Source organism: Zonotrichia leucophrys, unplaced genomic scaffold, assembly GCF_028769735.1.
Source record: "Zonotrichia leucophrys gambelii isolate GWCS_2022_RI unplaced genomic scaffold, RI_Zleu_2.0 Scaffold_327_58155, whole genome shotgun sequence".
Classification (NCBI taxonomy): Eukaryota; Metazoa; Chordata; class Aves; order Passeriformes; family Passerellidae; genus Zonotrichia; species Zonotrichia leucophrys.
Window position 1 is genome coordinate 4,848 of NW_026992532.1, and position 20,592 is coordinate 25,439.

The 20,592-nt window shown below is 51.2% G+C and overlaps 1 protein-coding gene across 1 annotated transcript; it reads left to right on the forward strand.

The window, feature by feature from the left end:
• The first annotated feature begins 12,057 nt into the window (after positions 1 to 12,057).
• LOC135441522 (olfactory receptor 14J1-like) lies at positions 12,058 to 12,645 on the forward strand. Its single transcript, XM_064701078.1, has one exon. The coding sequence runs from the start codon at positions 12,058 to 12,060 to the stop codon at positions 12,643 to 12,645; it is 588 nt and encodes a 195-aa protein (XP_064557148.1).
• Positions 12,646 to 20,592: the final 7,947 nt, after the last annotated feature.

Genomic DNA, 20,592 nt, shown 5'->3' on the forward strand with positions numbered 1-20,592 from the left:
CTTGCTGGCTTCTCTCTCCATGGGCTCTGGTTTGGCCGGGCTGGGCTTCAGCAGCTGCCGGGCAAGGAGACAGGGGAGGCTGCGGAGCTTTAGCCAGAGCAGGGCTGGCTGTGGCTGTGAAGATCCCGCTGTCAGGCTGCTGCTTCTTCTTCTTCTTAGCGTGGCTGAGACCAGAGACTTCTGTGGCTGGTGTAGAAAACTAAACACTAACTATAAAGCTGATCTGAACACAACTGAGCCACAGCTTTCTGTTACAAGTTATTGGTGGGCATGATGTTAACTTTTTCAGTACTTTGATCTTCTTTTGAGTGAGAGAAAAGAACAAAATGCAAGTATATTTAAAAACAAAAGACATTCAAGTTTATAAAGAAGAAGGTAAGTCCCAGATGGGAGGGGTGAAAAGATGCTTTGGTTTTACAGCTGAAATCCTCTTGTAAGCTATAAAGAAATAATGCATAAAACTGTAAGGAGATGAAAGTGTTTCAATTGATATTAGGTAAAGGCTTCTATGTTAAAGTAAGCAGATGTTGAAATAGCTGTAATCCCATGAGAAGTTTGTACAGAGAGAGTAGTCTTGTACTTCTACAAAAAGATCTCTGTTCCCAGAAATGAAGATGATTTTAGAGATAGATAAATAGATAATGAGAACTTTTGCCTTTGAACAGTTCATCTTTAAAACAATACCCTATAAATCAACATAGCCCATCACCAAGCTGTTGCAAGGCTTGTAGAAATAAGAAAGATTTTACAATAGCAAGGTTCCCCTGGTGGTTGCTATTCATAACCAAATTCAACCATGAGAAAATGTTTTTTTCCTTTTGTAGAAAAGTCTCTCTAACTTTAACAAGAGGGACTTCTCTCCCTAAGTGAACTAAAAAAATACTATTTTAGAGGTAGTAAACTGACTAGAAATCTTAAGTTTAGTTTCTTTACATTGTCAGTGAGAAAGAAAAAGTTGTGAGAAATATTCTGAAAAGTTTGCTTTGATTCTTACTACCTTTTTTTCTTTTAGTTACTTTTAATAAAATTTTTCTTTATACCCTTTTAAAGTTTTGAGCCTGCTTTACCTTTCTCCTAATCCTATCTCACAACAAAAAATAAGTGTATTAGTAATTAAAGAACACCAAACCCAAAACATTCTTTAGTACATTAGCCAAAAAAATCTCAAAATTAAAGAAATCTTATATTAGCAAACCAAATCACAACGCTCTAGCACAGACCCAGTCACTCCCAGTATGAATTCACTGTGATCCCAGTCTTCCCCAGCATAGTCCTAGTCAATCCCAGTTGCCCCCAGTGTAGACTCAGTTACTCCAGTCGCTTTCAGTGTGTTCCCAGTCACCCCAGTGTGGTTACAGTCACTCCCAGTATATCCCAGCTGGTCCCACTATGATCCCTGTTGCCCCAGTTCTGCCCTGCTGAGTCCCAGTGTGCGCTGATCCTACTCCCAGTGGGTCCCAGTGCTGGGCATGGTGTATCCTTGTGTATCCTGGTGTATCCCAGTATGACCCAGTGTATCCCAGTGTGACCTGCTGTATCCCAGTTTATCCTGGTGTATCCCAGTGTCCCAGTCCATGCCAGCCTGTCCCAGTCTGTCCCGGTCCCCTCCCTTCACTGGGATAAACTGGGATCATACTGGTGGAAAGTGGAACCTTACTGGGCCAAGTGGATGTGACTGGGTATTACAGCGACCTGATGAGGGTCTTCAGGGTGAGAGAGAGATGGAATTTTGGTTCAAGATCAGAAGGCTGGATTTATTGATATATGATATATAATACATTATTACTATACTAAAAGGAATAAAGAGAGAGGTGTCAGAGCTTGCTAAGCTAAGAATAGAATAGGAAAGAATGAATAACAAAGTTCTGTGTCCAGCAGAAAGCAAGGACAAACTCTCCTGAGTGGTCAGCAAATCCAAACACTCACAGAAGCCAAATCACTGCTGCACCGGTTGCATTCCACACCAGCCGATAACAATTGTTTACATTCTTCTTCTGGGGCCTCAGCTTCCCAGAAGATGAACAAATCCCAAAGAAAGGATTTCTATGAAAAAATGTCTGCGACAATGTGAAATTCATTTATTACTAATAAAGAGCAGGAAAAGGGGAAATAAAATAAGCCCCTCACCTCCCTCCTTGCAGCTCTGCCTCCCACCCCAACAGTGCAGGGAGACAGGGAATGAGGTTATGGTCAGTTCATCATGTTGCAGTGTGTTGCAATGTCCTGTTTTAAACTTCCGGGTCCCTTCCCAGGTGTGCCTATACCTCTCTCCCTTCCCCCTCGCCCCCTTGCTGAGTGAGTCCTGTCAATCAGGCTTAAGATTCCAGCAAGGCGTCGTGTGGTTAGTCAAATTCAAAAGATGCCCCTATGCCCAGGGAGACATTGGCCCGTATAGGTGTCCCTAGTCCCTTGAGACCCTGCCCCTTTCACCTGGTTGGTAGCTCACCTGTCCCCTCCCCTTCCCCTGTCCCCGAGCTTAAAAGGTTAATCAGACCATGCGGCCTCTATTCTGGTGGAGCAGTTGCCCCGGTTCAGATCTCTGTAACCATGGAATAAACATCTGGATATAACCCTCCAGCAGAATCCTCTCCTTTTCTCTCTTCACCATCGCCAGAAGCTCTCTCTCCTGAGGTAAACGGAGTCCCTGACAAGCCTGGACTTGCTCAGTGCCCTGCTGCAATCTCCGGCAGCCGAGGTATCTCTGGGGTAAAGCACCACAGTGCCGCCTTTGGCTCAGCAGCGAGGGTCACACTGACCCAGGCACAATCTAACTGGTTATATTGGGATTCATATTCCAATATCATCACCCATGGCTTCTGCCCCGCTCAGGGAGAGGAGTGGCTCCCCTGCTGCACCGTGGGTCCCTCTCAAGGGAGACAGTTCTGCAGGAGCTTCTCCCATGTGAGTCCATTTCAGGGGCAACAGCCCTCTGTAAACTGCTGCAGTGTGAGTCCATGCCAGGGACAACAGTCCTTCCCAAACTGCTGCGGCATGGGTCACTCTTCCAGGGGGTGCATTCCTCCAGGGACAGGCTGCTCCAGCCTGGGAGCAGGGCCCCTCTCTCCATGGCTCTCCTGCAGGGTGCCTGGGTCTCCAGTGCCTGGAGCACCTCCTGCCCCTCCTTCTGCACCGACCTTGAGGTCTGCAGAGTTGTTCTTCTCACATGTTCTCCCTCTGCTCTCCTCTGACTGCAGTTAACACTGCACCACAATCTCTATTTAGATTTCTTTTTAAATCTGTTATCACAGAGGCATTGCCACCATTTGTAACTGGCCCAGCCTTTGCCAGCAGCAGGTCCATCTTTGAAGCCACCAGGAATTGGCTGTGCCAGACACGGTGGAAGCTTCCAGCAGCTTCTCACAGGAGCAATCCCTGTGCCCCCTGTGAAATACAAAGCTGTGTTTCGTGTCAGGTACATACAGACAACATTTGTATTTGTGATTGAGGTATGTGTGGAAACTGACCATGGGACACTTATAAAGACGAATTCTAATAATTACTCAGGAAAGTAAAGCATGGAAGAAGACCTTTGAGCCTATCCATTGTTCATAATTAACCTTGATAAGTCTTAAGCTGATTTAGAAGCATTTGAATTAAAGCTTTAAGGATGTTGCTTTCTGACAGGAACTTTCTGCTGGTAGCTAAGCCTGAAAGAGTTTAGCAATAATAACCTTTTGAAGTATAATTTTGGAATATTGCTTGTAGTAAGGATCTTTGAAACTATAGCTTTAGAATATATATAAAGGAAACATGCTTATCTCACACCTTAACAAAACAGTGAAAAGCAGCTTGAGAACGGAAGATGAACATCAACTCAAGGATTTATGTTTTCGACCAAGGGAAGCAGGACATCACCATTATGAGATTTATAGTCCTTGCAATTAAAAGATGGACCCACATCTGGACAGCTGGACCTCACCATCTGCGAGACTTTTTCCTTCTTTTAGAAACTGAACCACCTCCATCTGGTGATACTCCTTTCTGGGATACATCCTGAGAAAAACTAAATCACAATAGGTATAGAACTGTGATGTAAAAATTGGGAACAGAAAGTGCTGATGAGTAAAAATTGGGAATAGAAACTGCTGAGAAAGCTGATGAGTACACATACAAATACCTGTAAGCCTCAATTATCGGTGTGCAGTTGGAGGGAAAACTTCCCCCACTGTACCCAGTGCTGTATTGCTCATGCTTTATCATATTAATTAATAAATTGATTGCTGCTTGAATATTGGCCTAGTCAAGCTTCTTATTTATAACACAGTGCTCAATGGATGCTCGAGTGGTCTCTGTGCCTCATGCCCTGGGAATGCTTCGGAGCGGCTGGAGGGGGTGTCCCTGTCCCTGTCATCATAGACCATTCCCCAGGGGGTGTCCCTGTCAGCCCAGGTCATTCCCCAGGGGCTGTCCCTGTCACCCCACGCCATTCCCCAGGGCTGTCCCTGTCCCTGTCACTCCAGGCCATTCCCCAGGGGTGTCTCTGTCCCTCTCATCACAGGCCATTCCCCATGGGGTCTCCATCATTCTTACCGCCCAGGGAATGCCTGGGCGGTCTCCCTCCCTCTCATCCCTGTGCCAGGGGGTGCTCGGGGCAGTCTCTGTCCCTCTCAGCCCAGGGGATGCTCGGGGTCTCTGTCCCCTCACCCTGGGGGGATGCTCAGGGGGTCTCCATCCCTCTGGCCTCAGGCAATGCCTGTGCAGGGCTGGGGACCAGGGGCTCTGTGTCCCTCTCACCGCTGAGGGTGCTCGGGGCTGGGGGGGCTCTCTGACCTTCTCACACCTGCGGAGGCTGGGGCAGTCTCTGTCCCTCTCAGCCCTGCTGTGACCCCACCCAGACATCATCGGGGTCAGAGGGACAGAGACAACCCCAAACCCCCAGAAGGGCTGAACCTGGGATTTGGTTTGGGGCTGAGGATTTAGGAAGGGGCTGGAATTGGGGCTGGGATTGGAGCTGGGGCTGAGATTTGGATTAGAGCTGGGATTGGGGTTAAGGCTAGACATGGGATTGGCTTTAGGGCTGGAGTTGGGATTGGGTCTGGGGCTAGATGAATCTGGCACTGAGATGAGATAAAATACAGAACAGTGAGTGTGCCTAAACATGGAGTGAGATTGAGACCAGGATTGGGGTCAGGTTTGGGACTGAGCTCACCCAGAGCAGGACAGGGGGGATGTCACTGCAGGATGTCCCTGGCATCGTCCCAGCCCTCCTCAGGCACCTCCAAACATGGGGGGCAGCTGGGTGCTCCAAGATCCAGGTGTTCGCACACTGCCCCTCCATACCAGGCGAGCATTCCCTGAGGGCAGCCCTGACTGTGACCCTTGGGGCTCTGGGATCAGCCCTCACATCCCTGTGGGAGCGGCTACAGACAGGATGAGAGAGTCCCCCCCACCCTAATTTCTGAGGAACAGTGAAGCCTAGCTGCCGTTTTCTTCTGGTGCCTCCTCCTCTCCTCAGCTGAGGATGTCAAACTCCCCAGGAGCAGCAAAATCCCCATTCCCTGTTTCATTGTGGCTGCAGCCTGGAACATCCACTCAGAATGAAGGACTTTCTGACAGCCCTGCTGAATGACACTGGGAGGAGGTTTGTGAGAAAGGGAAGAAATTGTATTTTGATAGGAAATAAAAGGTGCAAAATTATTTCTTTCTGTCCCATTCATTTTCAGTCAGTTGCAGTTCTGTTTTCAGAGTGACACCTTCTTAGCTGATTGTGTTTGTGCCCTCCTTTCTCACCTGCCTCTCTTTGCCTGCTCTGTCCCTCTCTGCTCTTGTCCTAGGGCCGCTCCCACCAAACACCTTGCCCTGATTTAATTCCCATTCCATGACCTACAACATGTAACATGTGTGAAGTTATGAAGGCTGGCAGTGAAATGTCACTGTTGGATCTTGTTCCACTTGGCTTTTGGCTCCTTCTTGAGAGCTTTGCCTTCCAGGGCAGGAACATCTTTTCCTGGCTGAGAACTGGAATTCCAGCCCCTGGCAGTGTGTGCCGTGGATCCCTGAGGGGCATTCCTGAGGCTCCCAGGGCACTGCTCCTGCCATGCCTCCCAAGGAGCTGTGCAGGGCCAGGGGACAAGGTCCAGCAGCTCTGTTGGTTCTGCAGTGCCACAACGGCCCCTGGGTTCCGTGTGTTTCCCTACTGCCAGCAGCGGTTCCTTGGTTCCCATGATGCCCTGCTGCCGTGTCACCATGGATATTTGGTGTCATGAAGTTCTTCAGTGCCACAATGGCCTCCCTCGCTCCATGAGCTTCCACAGCGTCACAATGGCCTCCTTGGATGGGCTGTGTCACCATGGACCATTGGCTCCATGCAGCCCCACTGGGTCACCATGGACTCCTTGGTTCCATGAGGTTCTGGAGGTGTCTCCATGGTCTCCTTGGATCCACAGTGTCACAATGGACCACTGGATCCACCTGGCCCTGCTGGGTCACCATGACTCCTTGGTTCCATGGGACCCCAGGGTCACAATTGATTCCTTGCTTCCACGTCACCCCCTCAGTGCCAAAATGGCCCCTTTACTCCATGAGGAACACAAAATTTTTATAGAAACATTTAGCAAATCCTGCTTAACACAGCTGGGAACATCTGTTTGCATTCAAGAGAGAGGTTAAAGGTGAGGATGGTACCAGCAGCTTCCATCTGCAACAGAGATCCAGGGAAAGGACAAGGACAGAAAATTCATCTGCAAGACTCAGAGAATTCTGCTTCCAGAGATCATTTCTGCTCACACTGTTCCTTGGGGAAAGGTGACACCATTCCAGGCAGCCTGGACTGAGCAGGTGGTTCCTGAGTGGGGTTTGTTGTTCAGGAAACCTGCTCAGGCTTTTCCATTCCATCCTTCCCAAAAGGAAAACTTCTCCTGAGCCTGTGTGCAGGTAGAGCCCTGAGGAGAGCAGGTGGGACATGGTGAACTGGGCTGGGACATGGAGCTGCAGAGCTCAGGGGACATGGATCTGCTGGAGGGCACAGGGATGTCAGTGCCAGGTGGGCCATGTCAGACATGGTGAGGCTGGGGGTGAGGAGCAGCTTGTCCAAACAGGGTCAGCCCTCAAGGGGCTCATTCTTCTCTGTGCCCAGACCTCCTAAGGAGACATTCAGCATTAGGATCACCTGAGGAATGCTTCTATCAGCTCTTCTTTAAACTGAAAATTAAAAATACTCACTTGATTAAATAAAGCAAGTCATGAGGTGCACTTTGAAATCTTTATTATTAATGCAACTCCAAACTGACTCCAATCAGCTGCACAAGCCCTGGCGTCCTGAAGGAAGAAAGAGACCCTGAGGGCTTTCTGTATTTTATCGAGCCACATAGTAGATTTAGGGCTGAGTCCAGGACCCTCAGGCACTGAGAGAAGGCTGAAGAAGCTGCTGAAGAAATCAGAAGCAAAACTCAAAGTCCCTTGGAGCATCACTGGGCTCCACTGAGGGCAGGGAGTGCCAAAGGCTCCCCAGGGACTGCTGAGAGCAGATCCTTGAGGCCAGGATTGCAGGGAGTCAAAGGCTCTTAACAGGGAACTGCAATGCTGAGCAGCAAGGCCTGGGCTGGCTGGGGGAAGCAGAAAGGCCAAGCCCTGAGCCCAGCCTGGGACAGCAGGGCCTGTCCCTCACGGGTGGCTCAGGGCTGTTTGTGGGGCAGCGGGATGTGAGGGGCAGCAAGGACAAACGGCATAAACCTGTGTGACGCTGCAGATCCTCATGGAACCAAGGGGCCAGTGGGACACTGTGGGAAGTTGTGGAACCAAGGAGATCATTGTGGCACTGTTGGGGCCCATGGAAGCAAGGGGCCAGTGTGACACTGTGGAGCCTCATGAAAACAAGAGGCCAGTGTGAGCTTGCAGTGTGCACCCAGAACACTGAAATGCTGGGGGTAATCCTTGACTTGAGTTTGGTGCATAGGAGAAACACCAACCAGATATTCTCAACATGGGCAGATGCAAAGAATATTCTTGCTAGGAAGGGACCCACAAGGATCATCAAGTCCACATCTTAAGTGAATGGCCCACACAGCGATTGAACCCACAACCTCAATAATACCAGCACCATGCTCTAACCAACTGAGCTCAGAGGTCAAAATGACACAAAATTTTGCTGGCAAAATATAGACAATCCAGGAAATTTGGCAAAGGTTTTAATACAACATCTACTTCAACATAAACCTCTCATCAAAACATTAACTTCACTAACTTAGCCCATTTAACCTTAAAACTTTTAATTCTGAAGATGTTAATTTACTCAAAAATGTTACAGGTAAGTAGGATTAGAAGAAGAAATAGAGAACAACAGCAAGACAAAGATCTGTAGAAAGACACACACATAGGTACTAACAGTGCCTGTTGTGTGATTGACAGCTCAGTCAATAAGACCTGGGTTAGCACTGCCCCTGCTGTGTGATTGACAGCTCTGTCATAGTCAGATGAAGATGATTTCAGAGATAGATGAAGAGAACTTTTACTCTTAAATGGCTTATCTTTAAACTAATACCCTATTAGTTGACATGGCCCATAAACACTACTGTGGGAAAAGCTGTGAAGAAGTTGGAGGGACTTCACAATTACAGATTTTTCTGGGTGGCTGCTATTAGTGGAAATAAAAAGCCACAAGAGGACTGTTTTCTTAGATGGAAGTCTCCATAACATTAGCAAGAAGAACTTCTCTCCTTAAATGAGCTGAAAAAAGGCTATTCTAGAGGTGGTAAAGTGACTGAATAGTTTGGGGTTTGTCTCTTTGTATTCTCAGTATGAAAGAGAAAGTTGTATGGAGGGGCAAAGTGTTCTGAAAGTTTTGTTCTGATTCTTATTTCTAGTTCTTTAATTACTACTTATAAGCTCTAATTTATACCCTTTTAAAACTTAGAGTCTGCTTTTCCTTTCTTCTAATCCTATCTCGCAGCAGGAAATGAGTAAGGGCATTCTAGTGAGGGCACTGGTAATTAGCCAACACTGAACCGAAACAGATTTAGAGAAATCTCGAAATGGTGAACCAAAACCACTACAGAAACATTTCTGATGAACTCCACAAGAGCAGAGGGAAATCAAGGCAGAACCATGGCTTGTCAGGACTTTCTTGATCCTAATGAGCCCTGTGGTGCATTTGGAGCTGAGCCCTGCAACCTCAGGGCCTGAGAGGAGGCTGCACGAACCTTTCCAGGAGTCAAAGTCAGAGGAAACACCCAAAGTGTCTCAAGGCATAAATGGGTCCCACTGAGGTCATTCCCAACACAGGCTACTCCTGGACTCCTTGGAGGAAAGAAGTGGTGGCCAGGATGGCACTAAATGCTCTCAGAGACTCAGTGTGGAAAGGAAAATCCAAAGTACAGTAAAAATCTTGAGTATCTCAAAGTAATAATGAGCTCCACTGAGTGTCAGTACAGAGCTCTCAAAGGACTCATTAAAGCAGATAATTTCAGGCCATGATTGCCCAAACCTCTCAGAGACTCCAAGGCAAAAGCCAAACCCAAAGTCCTTTGAAGAACCTGCAGTCCCTGGGAGCATCAAGGATCCCCTAGGGCCATTGCTGAGCAAGGCTCCCCAGGGACTCCTTCCAGCAGATCCTTGAGGCCACTGGGATGTGGGCTAGGGGGGGATGCTGAGGGCAGGTCAAGGGGCTGACAGTGCCCGGCCTGGCTGGGGCTGTGCCAGGAGACCCCAGGGCCTCAGGACAAGGTGTCTCCTCACAGCCCTTGGTGGCACAGACACTGTTGTGCCCCAGGGCACCAAGACTTGGCTTCTCTTTGACCCCACCTGTCATCACTGCCTGCATTTCTCTGCTCTGCCTGGGGCCTGGGGACACATTCTCTGTCATCTAACTCAGTGGGACCCATTAAAAGTCCAAGAAACTTTGGAGTGTGATTCTGACTTGGAGTTCTGGAGAGGTTTCTACAGCTCCTTCTCAGGGACTGATGTTCAGGGCCTCAGCACAAAGCCCCAGAGGCTCATTAAAGTCCTTGTGCTGTGTCTGTGCTGCTGAGCCGGGCTGGGCTCCTGGCACAGAGACAGCTCCTGGTGACCAAGCAAAGCTACAAAAGCACATTTCTCTTGATGAGCAGCTCTTCTGCCAGCCCAGCAGGGCTGGGGCACTGCCTGCAGCCACCCTGGGCACAGCACAGAGGCACAGAGAGCTTCAATCACTCAGGGCTGGGAAGGTGCTGAGAAGTGCCTGGGGCACAATCACTGCCAGCCGTTGGCACAGGAACCTCTGGCTGCAGGACAATGCAGCTGCAGCTCCTGGAGCCATCTCCTAAAGCTGGAACATCGCAATGCCTACAGACCCTGTGAGTGCATTCTCTGATTGTCTCTTGTGCAGAGCAGCCAGGGGTGCCCAGGGCTGTCCTGCAGAGCAGGGTCCTGCAGCCCAGGGTGCTGTGCTGGGGCAGGGACTCTGCTGCTGCCAGGGACGGCTCTCAGCCAGCCCTGGCAGCTGCTCAGAGCACTGGGGGACAAGATCTGGGTGGGAGGAGACAGCTGGTAAGGCTTGGAAATGTTCTCCTTTTGTGGTGAGGATGCTGCATTGTTCAGGACTACTCCCAGCATGGCATCCAACTCCAGAATGTTTCCAAGTAGATTATACAGGGAGCAGAGGTATTCAGGGACTGCATAAAAGGGAAAATAATCCTCTATTTATCTACTGCTCTGGATTGTCTGGATGGGAAATTGTACATAGATGTTCATCTCTCAGTTCAGGCTGTGGAAAATAGAAAAAAATATTTCACTGTGAACTGAATACACCCGGCAGTGACAAAAATCAGTCCAGGGCCCCTTAGAGGCAGCATCAGTGTCACTTTTCCAGCCTCCTCAGCTTTGCTCTGATGTCGCCATCAGAGCCTGCAGAGCCAGAGCTGCCCCTGGGCAGTGCCTGAGCTGGGAGGGCTCTGCAGGGCAGAGCTGAGCCCCCAGGGCTGGGCTGGGCTCTGGCAGCACTGGCAGGGCCCAGCCATGGGCACAGGGAAGCAGCTGCTGGCAGGGACAGCTCCAGGCAGCAGAGCCCTGGGCAGGCAGTGGGGAGAAATGCCCCTAAGCTGTGCTGGGATATTTAAAGTCCTCTCCAAACCCAACTATTCCATGATTACTTTTCTTACAGATTCCCATGCCTAGATAATGCAAATGTGCAACAGCAGCTCCATCAGCCACTTCCTCCTGCTGGCATTGGCAGACACGCGGCAGCTGTAGCTCCTGCACTTCTGCCTCTTGCTGGGCATCTCCCTGGCTGCCCTCCTGGGCAACGGCCTCATCATCAGCGCCGTAGCCTGCGGCCACCACCTGCACACGCCCATGTTCTTCTTCCTGCTCAACCTGGCCCTCACTGACCTGGTCTCCTGTCGGATCTCAAGATCTCAGTCCTGAGATGCTGAGCCTCCGAGACCCTGGGGGGGCTCGGGAGTCTTGGAATGTTGCCAGAAGTGTCTGGTAGCTGGACTTTAACCCTACACAGGAGACGACAAGGATGAGGGCTTCACCGGGTGAATGGTGAAGGGATTAGTTAATTAGAGAGTGAGACACAAGGTTTAGGATTTATGTACAGGGGGGTTTAGAGGAGTAAGATGGAGGAATTGGGGTGTGTCCTGTCCTCCTTCTTCTTCCTCCTCTCCTCCATCTTCTTTGGCCACGGTGGCACCTTTCTATTGGTTATTACTAAGAGTACACCGAGTTATAAGAATAGATGGTATTGGGGAAAAATGATAAATATTGTACACGTCACAATGGGTATAAAGATAGGTGCCTGCCCCGGAGGGCAGAGACAGTGTGCCCATGGCTGACTGCTGAGCAGATCTCTGTTAGCTGAAAGAACATCTTTTAGATAAACAATTAATAAACATAAAACCAGAAAGAAGAAATGAAGCCTCTTCTCTTCATTCGATACGCGGGCTGCCCCAAGGCCACCTCCGGGCCTTCCAGGCGCCTCAAACAGCCGAGATAAACCGAACAGGCTCCATCTGCACCACTGTCCCCAAAGCCATGCACAATTCCCTCTGGGACACCAGCAACATCTCCTACTCTGGATGTGCTGCACAGGTCTTTTTTTTTGCCTTTTACATCTCAGCAGACTTTTCCCTCCTGACCATCATGTGCTACGACCGCTATGTGTCCATCTGCAAACCCCTGCACTACGGGACTCTCCTGGGCAGCAGAGCTTGTGCCCACATGGCAGCAGCTGCCTGGGCCAGTGGCTTTGTCTATTCTCTGCTGCACACAGCCAATACATTTTCCCTGCCCCTGTGCCATGGCAATGCCCTGGGCCAGTTCTTCTGTGAAATCCCACAGATCCTCAAGCTCTCCTGCTCACACTCAAACCTCAAGGAACATGGACTTCTTGCTGTTAGTGCCTCTTTGGTGTTTGGTTGTTTTGTGTTCATGGTTTTCTCCTATGTGCAGATCTTCAGGGCTGTGCTGAGGATCCCCTCTGAGCAGGGACGGCACAAAGCCTTTTCCACCTGCCTCCCTCATCTGGCCGTGCTCGCTCTGTTCATCAGCACTGCAATCTTTGCAAACCTGAAGCCCCCCTCCATATCCTCCCCATCCCTGGATCTGACCCTGTCAGTTCTGTACTCAGTGGTGCCTCCAGCCCTGAATCCCCTCATCTACAGCCTGAGGAACCAGGAGCTCAAGGCTGCAGTGTGGAGACTGATGACTGGATGCTTTCAGGAACATTAAACTTCAGGCCAATTTCTGCAAATCACTTGTAATAAAGGTCATCTTTGATGCTTCATGTTGGTTTCATTTTGGAAGTTCTTTTTCTTTGTTTTACATTTGAAATAATATCTACCAAAAAAAGTCATTGTTTGTGCTATTTGTAATTTTGTTCCTCTACCTTCACTGTGGCCACAGGCTATATCAATGAGGGGTTGCACTCTTTGTGGCTTTAAAGGAGCTAAAGGATCTCCCAGCAGAGTTTTCTGCTGAGATGCCCTTTTGTTGCCTTCTCTGGAGCTGCAGCAGCAATGTCTGTGTGCAGAGCTGGGGGCAGATCAGTGCTGGCACAGCAGCTGGGCCCAGCAGCAGCAGCAGCACTTGGTGTTGCCAGCGCTGCTGCCTTGGCCCTGCCCCGCTGCCCTGGTGGCCCTGGTGTTGCTGTAGGGCCTGAGTGCTCTTGGGGCCGGGCACAGCCCTGGGGGTGGCAGGTCCGGGGCTGCAGCAGGGACAGGCCATGGGCACTGCTGGGGCAGCGCTGACGCCTCAGCCCAGGCCCTGGGGGCTCCAGGCTCCTTGCCCAGGCTCTCTCAAGAACACGCCCAGGCCAATGCTCAGCACAGAAAAGCCCCGTGAGCAGCCCCAGGCTGGCCGTGGGCAGGCTGGGGGCAAACAGCATGGCTGGGGCTCTGCAAGGGCCCTGGGGCAGACGGGAAGGAGCAGCAGAGCAGGGGCTGATCCATCCCCAGTGCGCTGCACAGCCCAGGGCAGCGTCCCAGAGCGTCCTCATGCAGCTGCCAACAACGTCCCCCCTCTGCAGCCCTGGCCTCTCCCCCAGCTCACACAGGTGCCCCATCCTTGCAGGCACAGACACGGCAGCCCTGGCTCAGGAGCCCCTGTTTGCATTGCACAGAGCAGGGGGAGCACACCCATGCTGTTGGTGTGGGGACATGAACCTGAGGGAGCACAAATGCCATCAGCCCCTGGGGCCAGCAAGGGCTGAGGGACACCAGGGAAAGCACTCAGCTTTGTCCTGGCCTCTGCAGTCAGCCAGAAAGTTTGTTCCCATCAGCTGGGAGTTTCCTGTGCCACTGCAGATGCTGTTGCTCAGAGCCAGGGCTGCCTGGCAACCACCCCCAAACTGCCCTGAGCAGTTCCTTAGCTTCACCTTTGCTTTCTTTACTCTTTCCTTGTACAAATTTCTTCCCATTGCCAACTCCAGGGCTCCTAGAACTGGACACAGCACTATAGGTGCTTCCCAACCAGTGCTGAGCACAGGGGAAGAATCACTGCCCTGCTCCTGCTGGGCACATCCTTTCTGATCCAGAGGAGTGCCACAGGTTGGATGAGTGAAATGGTGGGGAGAGGGTGGGGACAAATTGTTATTGATTGTCAGCCAATAAGGGTCTTGACTTTCATATCTGTTCTGACTGCATTAGAAGTTGTTTGGGGTCAATATCAATTGGACATTGCTGATATCAACCTATAAACAGGAAAAGTAACCACGACAAATTAATTCTCTCTGCATTGTTTTCAATAGAGTTTTTTGCAGTCTCAAAATTATCTCCTTGGTTCAATGAGGCCTTGAAGGGTCACAATGGTCTCCAGTATTCCATGAGGCCCTGCAATGTCACAGTGAACCTTGGTTCCTTGAGTCCCACATTCTTCCATGAATCCTTTGTTCCATGGGGCCCTTTAGTGTCACAATTGTCTCCTTGGTTCCATGGTGCCCACTGTGCCACACTTGCCCTTTGGCCAAACAGGGCCTCATAGTGTCCCAATGGACACCTTGGTTCCACGGGGTTGCAAAGTGCCACGATGGCCCTTTGGTTTCACAAGGCCTCAAAGTGTAAAAATGGCCTCCATGGTTTCATGAGGCCGTGCTGTGTCACAGTGGACCCTCAACTCCATGATGCCCCATAGCTCAGCAATGGCTTACTTGGTTCTACAGTGTCAGTATGGCCCCTTTGTTCATGGAGCCCCAGAGTGTCACTGTGGTCCTTTCATTCCATGAGGCTCTTCCGTGCTACAATGGCCCTTGGCTACAATGGGTTCCTAAGGCTCATAATGGTCTCTGTAGTTCCATGAGGCCCTGCAATAGCCCAATGGACCCTTGGTTCCAAGGGGGCCCGCAGTGTCACAAGGCTGCCTTAGTTTGACAAGGCCCTGAAGTGCTGTAGTGACCCCCTGGTTCCATAAGGCAAAGCAGCATCAGAATGGCCCCTTGGTTCCATGGAGCATCACAGTGTTACCATGGTCCCATTGGTTCCATGGAGCACCACAGTGTCACCATGGTCCCATTGGTTCCACAGGGCCCCACAGTGTAACAATGGACCTTTGGTTCCATGAAGTTCCATGGCATCATAATAGATTTTGGTTCTGTGAGGTTCCTCAGTGTCTCAATGGCCCCTTGGCTCCATGCGGCCCCAGTGTGTCACAGTGCCAGGTGGTTCCATGAGGCCCCATAGTGTCAAAATGTTCTCCTTGGTTCTGTGAAACCCTACAGAGCGACAGTGGACCCTTTGTTCCATGAGGCCCTGCTGTGTCACAATGGACCCTTGGTTCCATGAGCTTTCACGCTGTCAGCAATGGTCTGAGTTCCACAGTGTCACCATTGATCCTTTGTTCCATGAGGTTCTATAGAATAACATGACTGCCTTGATTCCAGAAGGTTCTGCAGTGTCACAATGGACCATTGGTTCAATGCAGCCCAAAACTCTCACAATGACCCCATGGCTCCATGAGCTTCCACACTGTCAGCAATGATCTCCTGGGTTCCATGAGGTCTTGCTCTGATACAATGGACTTTTGGTTGCATGGGGTTCCACTGCATCACAATGGACCCTTTGTTCCATGGGGTTCCAAGTATCACAGCTGGATCCTTGGTTCTGTGAGCCTCTGCTGTCACCAAATAGCCAAAATATCAGAATAAGACTCCTTAATATTAATCTGATGTTAAAGAGAGCATCATTTATTCAGGCCTGAGGTGCAGCAGGTGATGAATCCTTACGTGGACAAGTGACTCCATCACTGTATCGCCTATATACAGTCACTATGTGTGTATTAAAATTTACCCATTTCCATAAAACCCACCCCAAGTTCTCAGATTCAGCCCTTGCTTTTTCTATCACTGCGTTCTTGAGCCAGATGTCTTCATCTACTCTTCCAACCATTCCTGCTGGAAAGGGAGCTCCTGAATTCCTTCTTTGTCTGCTCAAAGTTCATAGGCACAGTAAAAAATTGAATTACCCCTTTTGGTATCAAGGCCAAGGCTTTGTGTGGGCAGGCAGAGGCAGGCAGGAGGCAGAGCTGTCAGCAAAGGAAGGGGCCCAGCCAGGTGGGGCAGCCGGGGGATGCCGACAGCCTGCAGGGACAGAGGCGCAGGGCAGGGACACCGTGGGACAGCCTGGGCTGCACAGGGCACAGGGATGGGCAGCAGCTGCAAGACAGCCCTGCCAGAGCCACCTTGGGCAGCACTTTGGCCATGGCTGCTGGGCCTGGGCCTGAGGCCACGAGGGGACAAGTGACCCTTGCAGGGCTGGGGCCTCATTGCCTCCTTGTCCCTGCTCAGTAGCCTGGCAGGGGCTGCCCCATGCTCCTGCCCTTGCCATTGCACATCCCCAGATGCCAGTGCCCATCCCGGGAAGAGCCCTGAGCAAGGAGGGAGGGACAGGATCTGCCTGGCCAGGGGCTGGGGCTCAGGCCTTTGCCCTTTGCATTCCTCAAACACATCCAGTGGTGCTCAGCAACAGAGACACCTTTGCCTTGCTTGTCCCCAGCTGTCATCACTGCCTCCTGTGTTCTGCTCTAACTGGAACCTGGGGACACTTTCTCAGTTGTGTCCCTGACAGGAATCTATTCAAAGTACAAGAAACTTCAATGTATTAATAGAACTGAGTTCTTGACGGTATTATGACATCACTGAGAGGGCTGTGACATCCCAGAGTAGGGTCTGAGGCCATAGAGCAGAGTCTGCCATCATGGAGGGTAGCTCTGTAGCATCAGTGAGTGGGTTGTGACATCACCTGGTGGCTGTGTAACATCACAGAGCAGGCTGTGACCTCACAGAACAGATAGTGACATCACAGGTTGACTTTGTGACATCAGTCTTTTGTGACCTCACAGTACTGCTATATGACATAACAAGGTGACATAGAGTGTGCTCTGTGACATCACGGGGGCTGTGTGACATCACATGGGCAGTGGGACATCAGAGGGTCAACTTGACATCACAGGGCAGTGTGACATCACAGGGCTGTGTGAGGTCCCTGGGGAGGTCACTCTGCCCCGGCCCCCCTCACAGCTTCCCCCAGAGCAGTCCAACCCTGCTCGTGCACATCGGGGTCCCCTGTCCCCCCGGGTCCCCCCGTCCCCCCGGGTCCCCCCGCCCCCGGCCCCGCAGCCTCCCCCAGAGGATGTTCCACGAGATCGACCCCAGAGCCTGACATAGGGACGCGAGGCCGGGGCCCTGGGGGTGGCACAGGGGGACAGGGACCCCCTGGCCGCGTCCCCGTGTCCCCCAGGGCCAGAGTCTGGGCCAGGGCTCCTTCACCCTGCTACCAACGAGGCCTTGAGAGCGCTGAAAAAATCCCCAGCAAGGGAGCAGCAAAAACCAGACTGAATATTAAGGGACAGCAGCACAAAGTTCCTTGGCAAGAGTCACTCTGCTCCTGACTGGACACTTCAGGCACACCAAGGAAACAAAGCAACAACAGAACCAAACAGAAGCCAGGCAATCAAACCAGAAATTAACTGAGAAATGTCCCTGTGTGTGTGACACAAATGAGGGTAAGGATAAAAGGAATACGCCCCAAAGGCTTAACAGGCCTCACACTTTACAGGACTTACACCTTAAATGTGACTGATATGTTAAACAACAAAGTTTATCAAAACAATAGCATTTAACACTTTTTAACCTAACTTATAACCTATGACTTAGCAATTTAACAGAGGAATAACACTTAACAATACTTTACTTAACCAATAACTTAAGTAAAATGTAGCAATTTAGCAAAAGAACAACTCTCAGCAGCATTTAATTTAGCTTAGACCTTGTGCCTTAACCTTACTTACTGCTATCTGGATATCTGACTGGCTCAGCTACCCAAGGCACTCAGACCCCTCAGAGAGCAGCATTTCTGCCCCATTTCCCCAGCACAGGCACTCCTGTGTGCACACAGACACCAAGAGTCAGTGCAAGGCACCTGTGAGCAATTCCCCTGAGGGCAGGCAATGCTCACTGCTGATTCTTTGGCATCTCCCCAGCAAAGGGCAAAGGGTTGAGCCTGGAGGAGTGGGGGGATCAGCCCAGGCTCCGTCGTTGTTGCGGGATCCCCGAGTGCAGGAAACGGGAGAGTTCCCGGCTGGGAGAGGCCCCACTCAGAGGGAGTCGCTGGCCGAGGAGAGCTCCAAGGGCTCCTTTTGGAGCGCTGTGTGCAGGGCCCCAAGAGAGGGGCTTCAGTCCCAGCAATGGCTCATCCTGGCCACACTTGGCATCAGCAGCTTTCTTTGGCAGTGTGAGAACAGAGATGTTGTGCCACTGAGGGAACAGAAATGGCTCCCAGGGCTGCTGCTAAAGGAACCAGGAGCTGGTTGGGCAGCAGCAGTGCCTGGAGCAGACAGTGTTTGTGATGAGCTGCAGAGGAGCTGAGCCCAGGGGCTGTTGGCCAAGGCCAAGCCCCAAGGAGCATTTCTCAGCTGGCAGGGCGGCCTGAGAAGGGCAGGGGGGAATGCAGCAGCACAGGGCCATGGAACCAAGGGACCATTGTGACACTGTGGGCCCTGTGAGACCAAGGGACCATTGTGACACTGTGGGGCCCTGTGAGACCAAGGGACCAGTGTGACACTGTGGGGCCCTGTGAGACCAAGGGACCAGTGTGACACTCTGGGACCTCATGGAACCATGGAGACCACGTTGACATTGCTGGGCCCCATGGAACCAAGGGGACAGTAGTGACACTGTGGGACTCCATGGAATGTAGGGATCATTGTGCCACTGAGAGGCCCCATCAAACCAAGGGTCCATTGTGACACTGAGGGGCCTCATGGAACTGTGGAGACCACTATGGCACTTTGGGGTGTCATGGAAACAAGGGGCCATTGTGACACTGTGAGACCCCATGGAACCAAAGGTCCACTGTGACATTGCAAGGCCTCATGCAACCATGGAACCATGGAAAGACCATTAAGTCACTTCACAGCCTCATGGAACCAGGGAGCCATTGTGACACTGAGGGGACTCTTGGAATCCTGGAGACCATTGTGACACCACGAGGCCTCATGGAATAAGCAAAGCACTGTGACACTGTGGGGCACCATGAAACAAGAGGCCTTTGTGACACTGCAGGGCTGCATGGAACCAAGGGGCCATTGTGACATTGCCAGGCCTTCTGTCATCAGTGTTCCTGGGTCCCTGTGGTTCCATGAGGCCCCATGATGTCTCAAGGATCACTGGATACCACAAGGCCCTGAGGTATCCCAAAGGATCCTTGTTTCCAACTGGTCTCACTGAGTCACAAGGGCCTCTGAATTCCATGAGAACCCACAGTGTCAGTGTCCCTTTGGTTCCATTTCGTCCTGTAGTGTCACGAGGATTCCTGGGAACCATGAGGCCCTGAGGTATCACAATGGATGGTTCCATGAAGCCCCAGAGTTTCACAGTCTCCTCTTGGTTCCATGGAAGCCCAGTGCCCCAAAGGAGTCTCTGGATTCTACAAGACCCTGGAGTGTCACATGGCCCCTATACTCCCACGAGGATTTGCAGTGTTCCAATGTCTCCAGGAGACATTGCAGTGTGACAATGTCCCCAGGAGGCCCTGCAGTGTCACAGAGGAGCAGCACTGGAGTGGGCAAAGCACCAGGGGAGGTTTGGCAGTGTTCCCGTGTCTGTGACACAACAGAGGTGGCAACATCAACGTTCCCCTCTCTATGATACTACAGTGGTTCAAGACCGAGCATTGCCCTGTCAGTGACACCACAGGGGTGGCAGCCACAGTGTTCCCCACTCTGTGACACCACGGCTCTGGCAGGACCATGTCCCCCTCTATGTGACACCACAGCAGTGACAATTCTAACGGTCCCCTCTCTGTCCCACCACAAGGGTGGTAATTCCAATGTTCCCCTCTCTGTGACACCATAGCTGTGGTAGCTCTAAAATTCCATTCTCTGTGACACCACAGCAGTGGCTGCCCTAAATCCCTTCTCTGTGACACCACAATAGTGAGAGCCACAATATTCTCCTCTCTATGACACCACAGTGGTTGCAGCCCCTGTGTTCCTGTCTCTGTGACAACACAGCTGTGCCACCCCTCTTCCCCCTCTCTGTGACACCACAGAGGTGGCACCCCCAGCGTTCCCCTCTGTATGACACCAACACAGTGACAGACCAAATATTCCCCTCTCTATGAGAAAACAGTGCTGGCAGCACCAATGTTCCAATCTCTCTGACACCACATCGGTGGCACACCCAACATTTCCCTGTCTATGAAAACACAGTAGTAGGAGCCCCAACGTTCCCCTCTCTGTGACATCACAGCAGTTGAAGCCACAACTTTCTCCTCTTTGTGACACTGCAGCTGTGGAAGCCCCACGTCCCTCTCTCTCTGACTTCACATCAGTGGCTGCCCCAACCTTCCCCTGTCTGTGATACCACAGTAGTGGCAGCCCCAAAGTTCTCCCAGTGACACCACTGCTATGGCAGTCCCAATATCCCCTTCTCTGTGGCACCGCAGCAGTGGAAGCCCCAAAGTTCCCCTCTCTATGACACTTACAGGGGTGGCTGTCCAAAGTTCTACTCTCTATGGCAGCGCCCCAGTGGCAGTTCCAACATTCCCCTCTCTGTGACACCTTAACATTTGCAGCCCCAGTGTTTCCCTGTCAGTGACACCACAGAGGTGGCACCCACAGCGTTCTCCTCTCTATGACAGCACCACAGTGGCAGCCCCAACATTCCCCTCTCTATGACTCCACAGG

Bases quoted from the DNA above. Each gene is read 5' to 3' on its own strand.
- LOC135441522 (XM_064701078.1), top strand. From the start codon at position 12,058: ATGTGCTACGACCGCTATGTGTCCATCTGCAAACCCCTGCACTACGGG.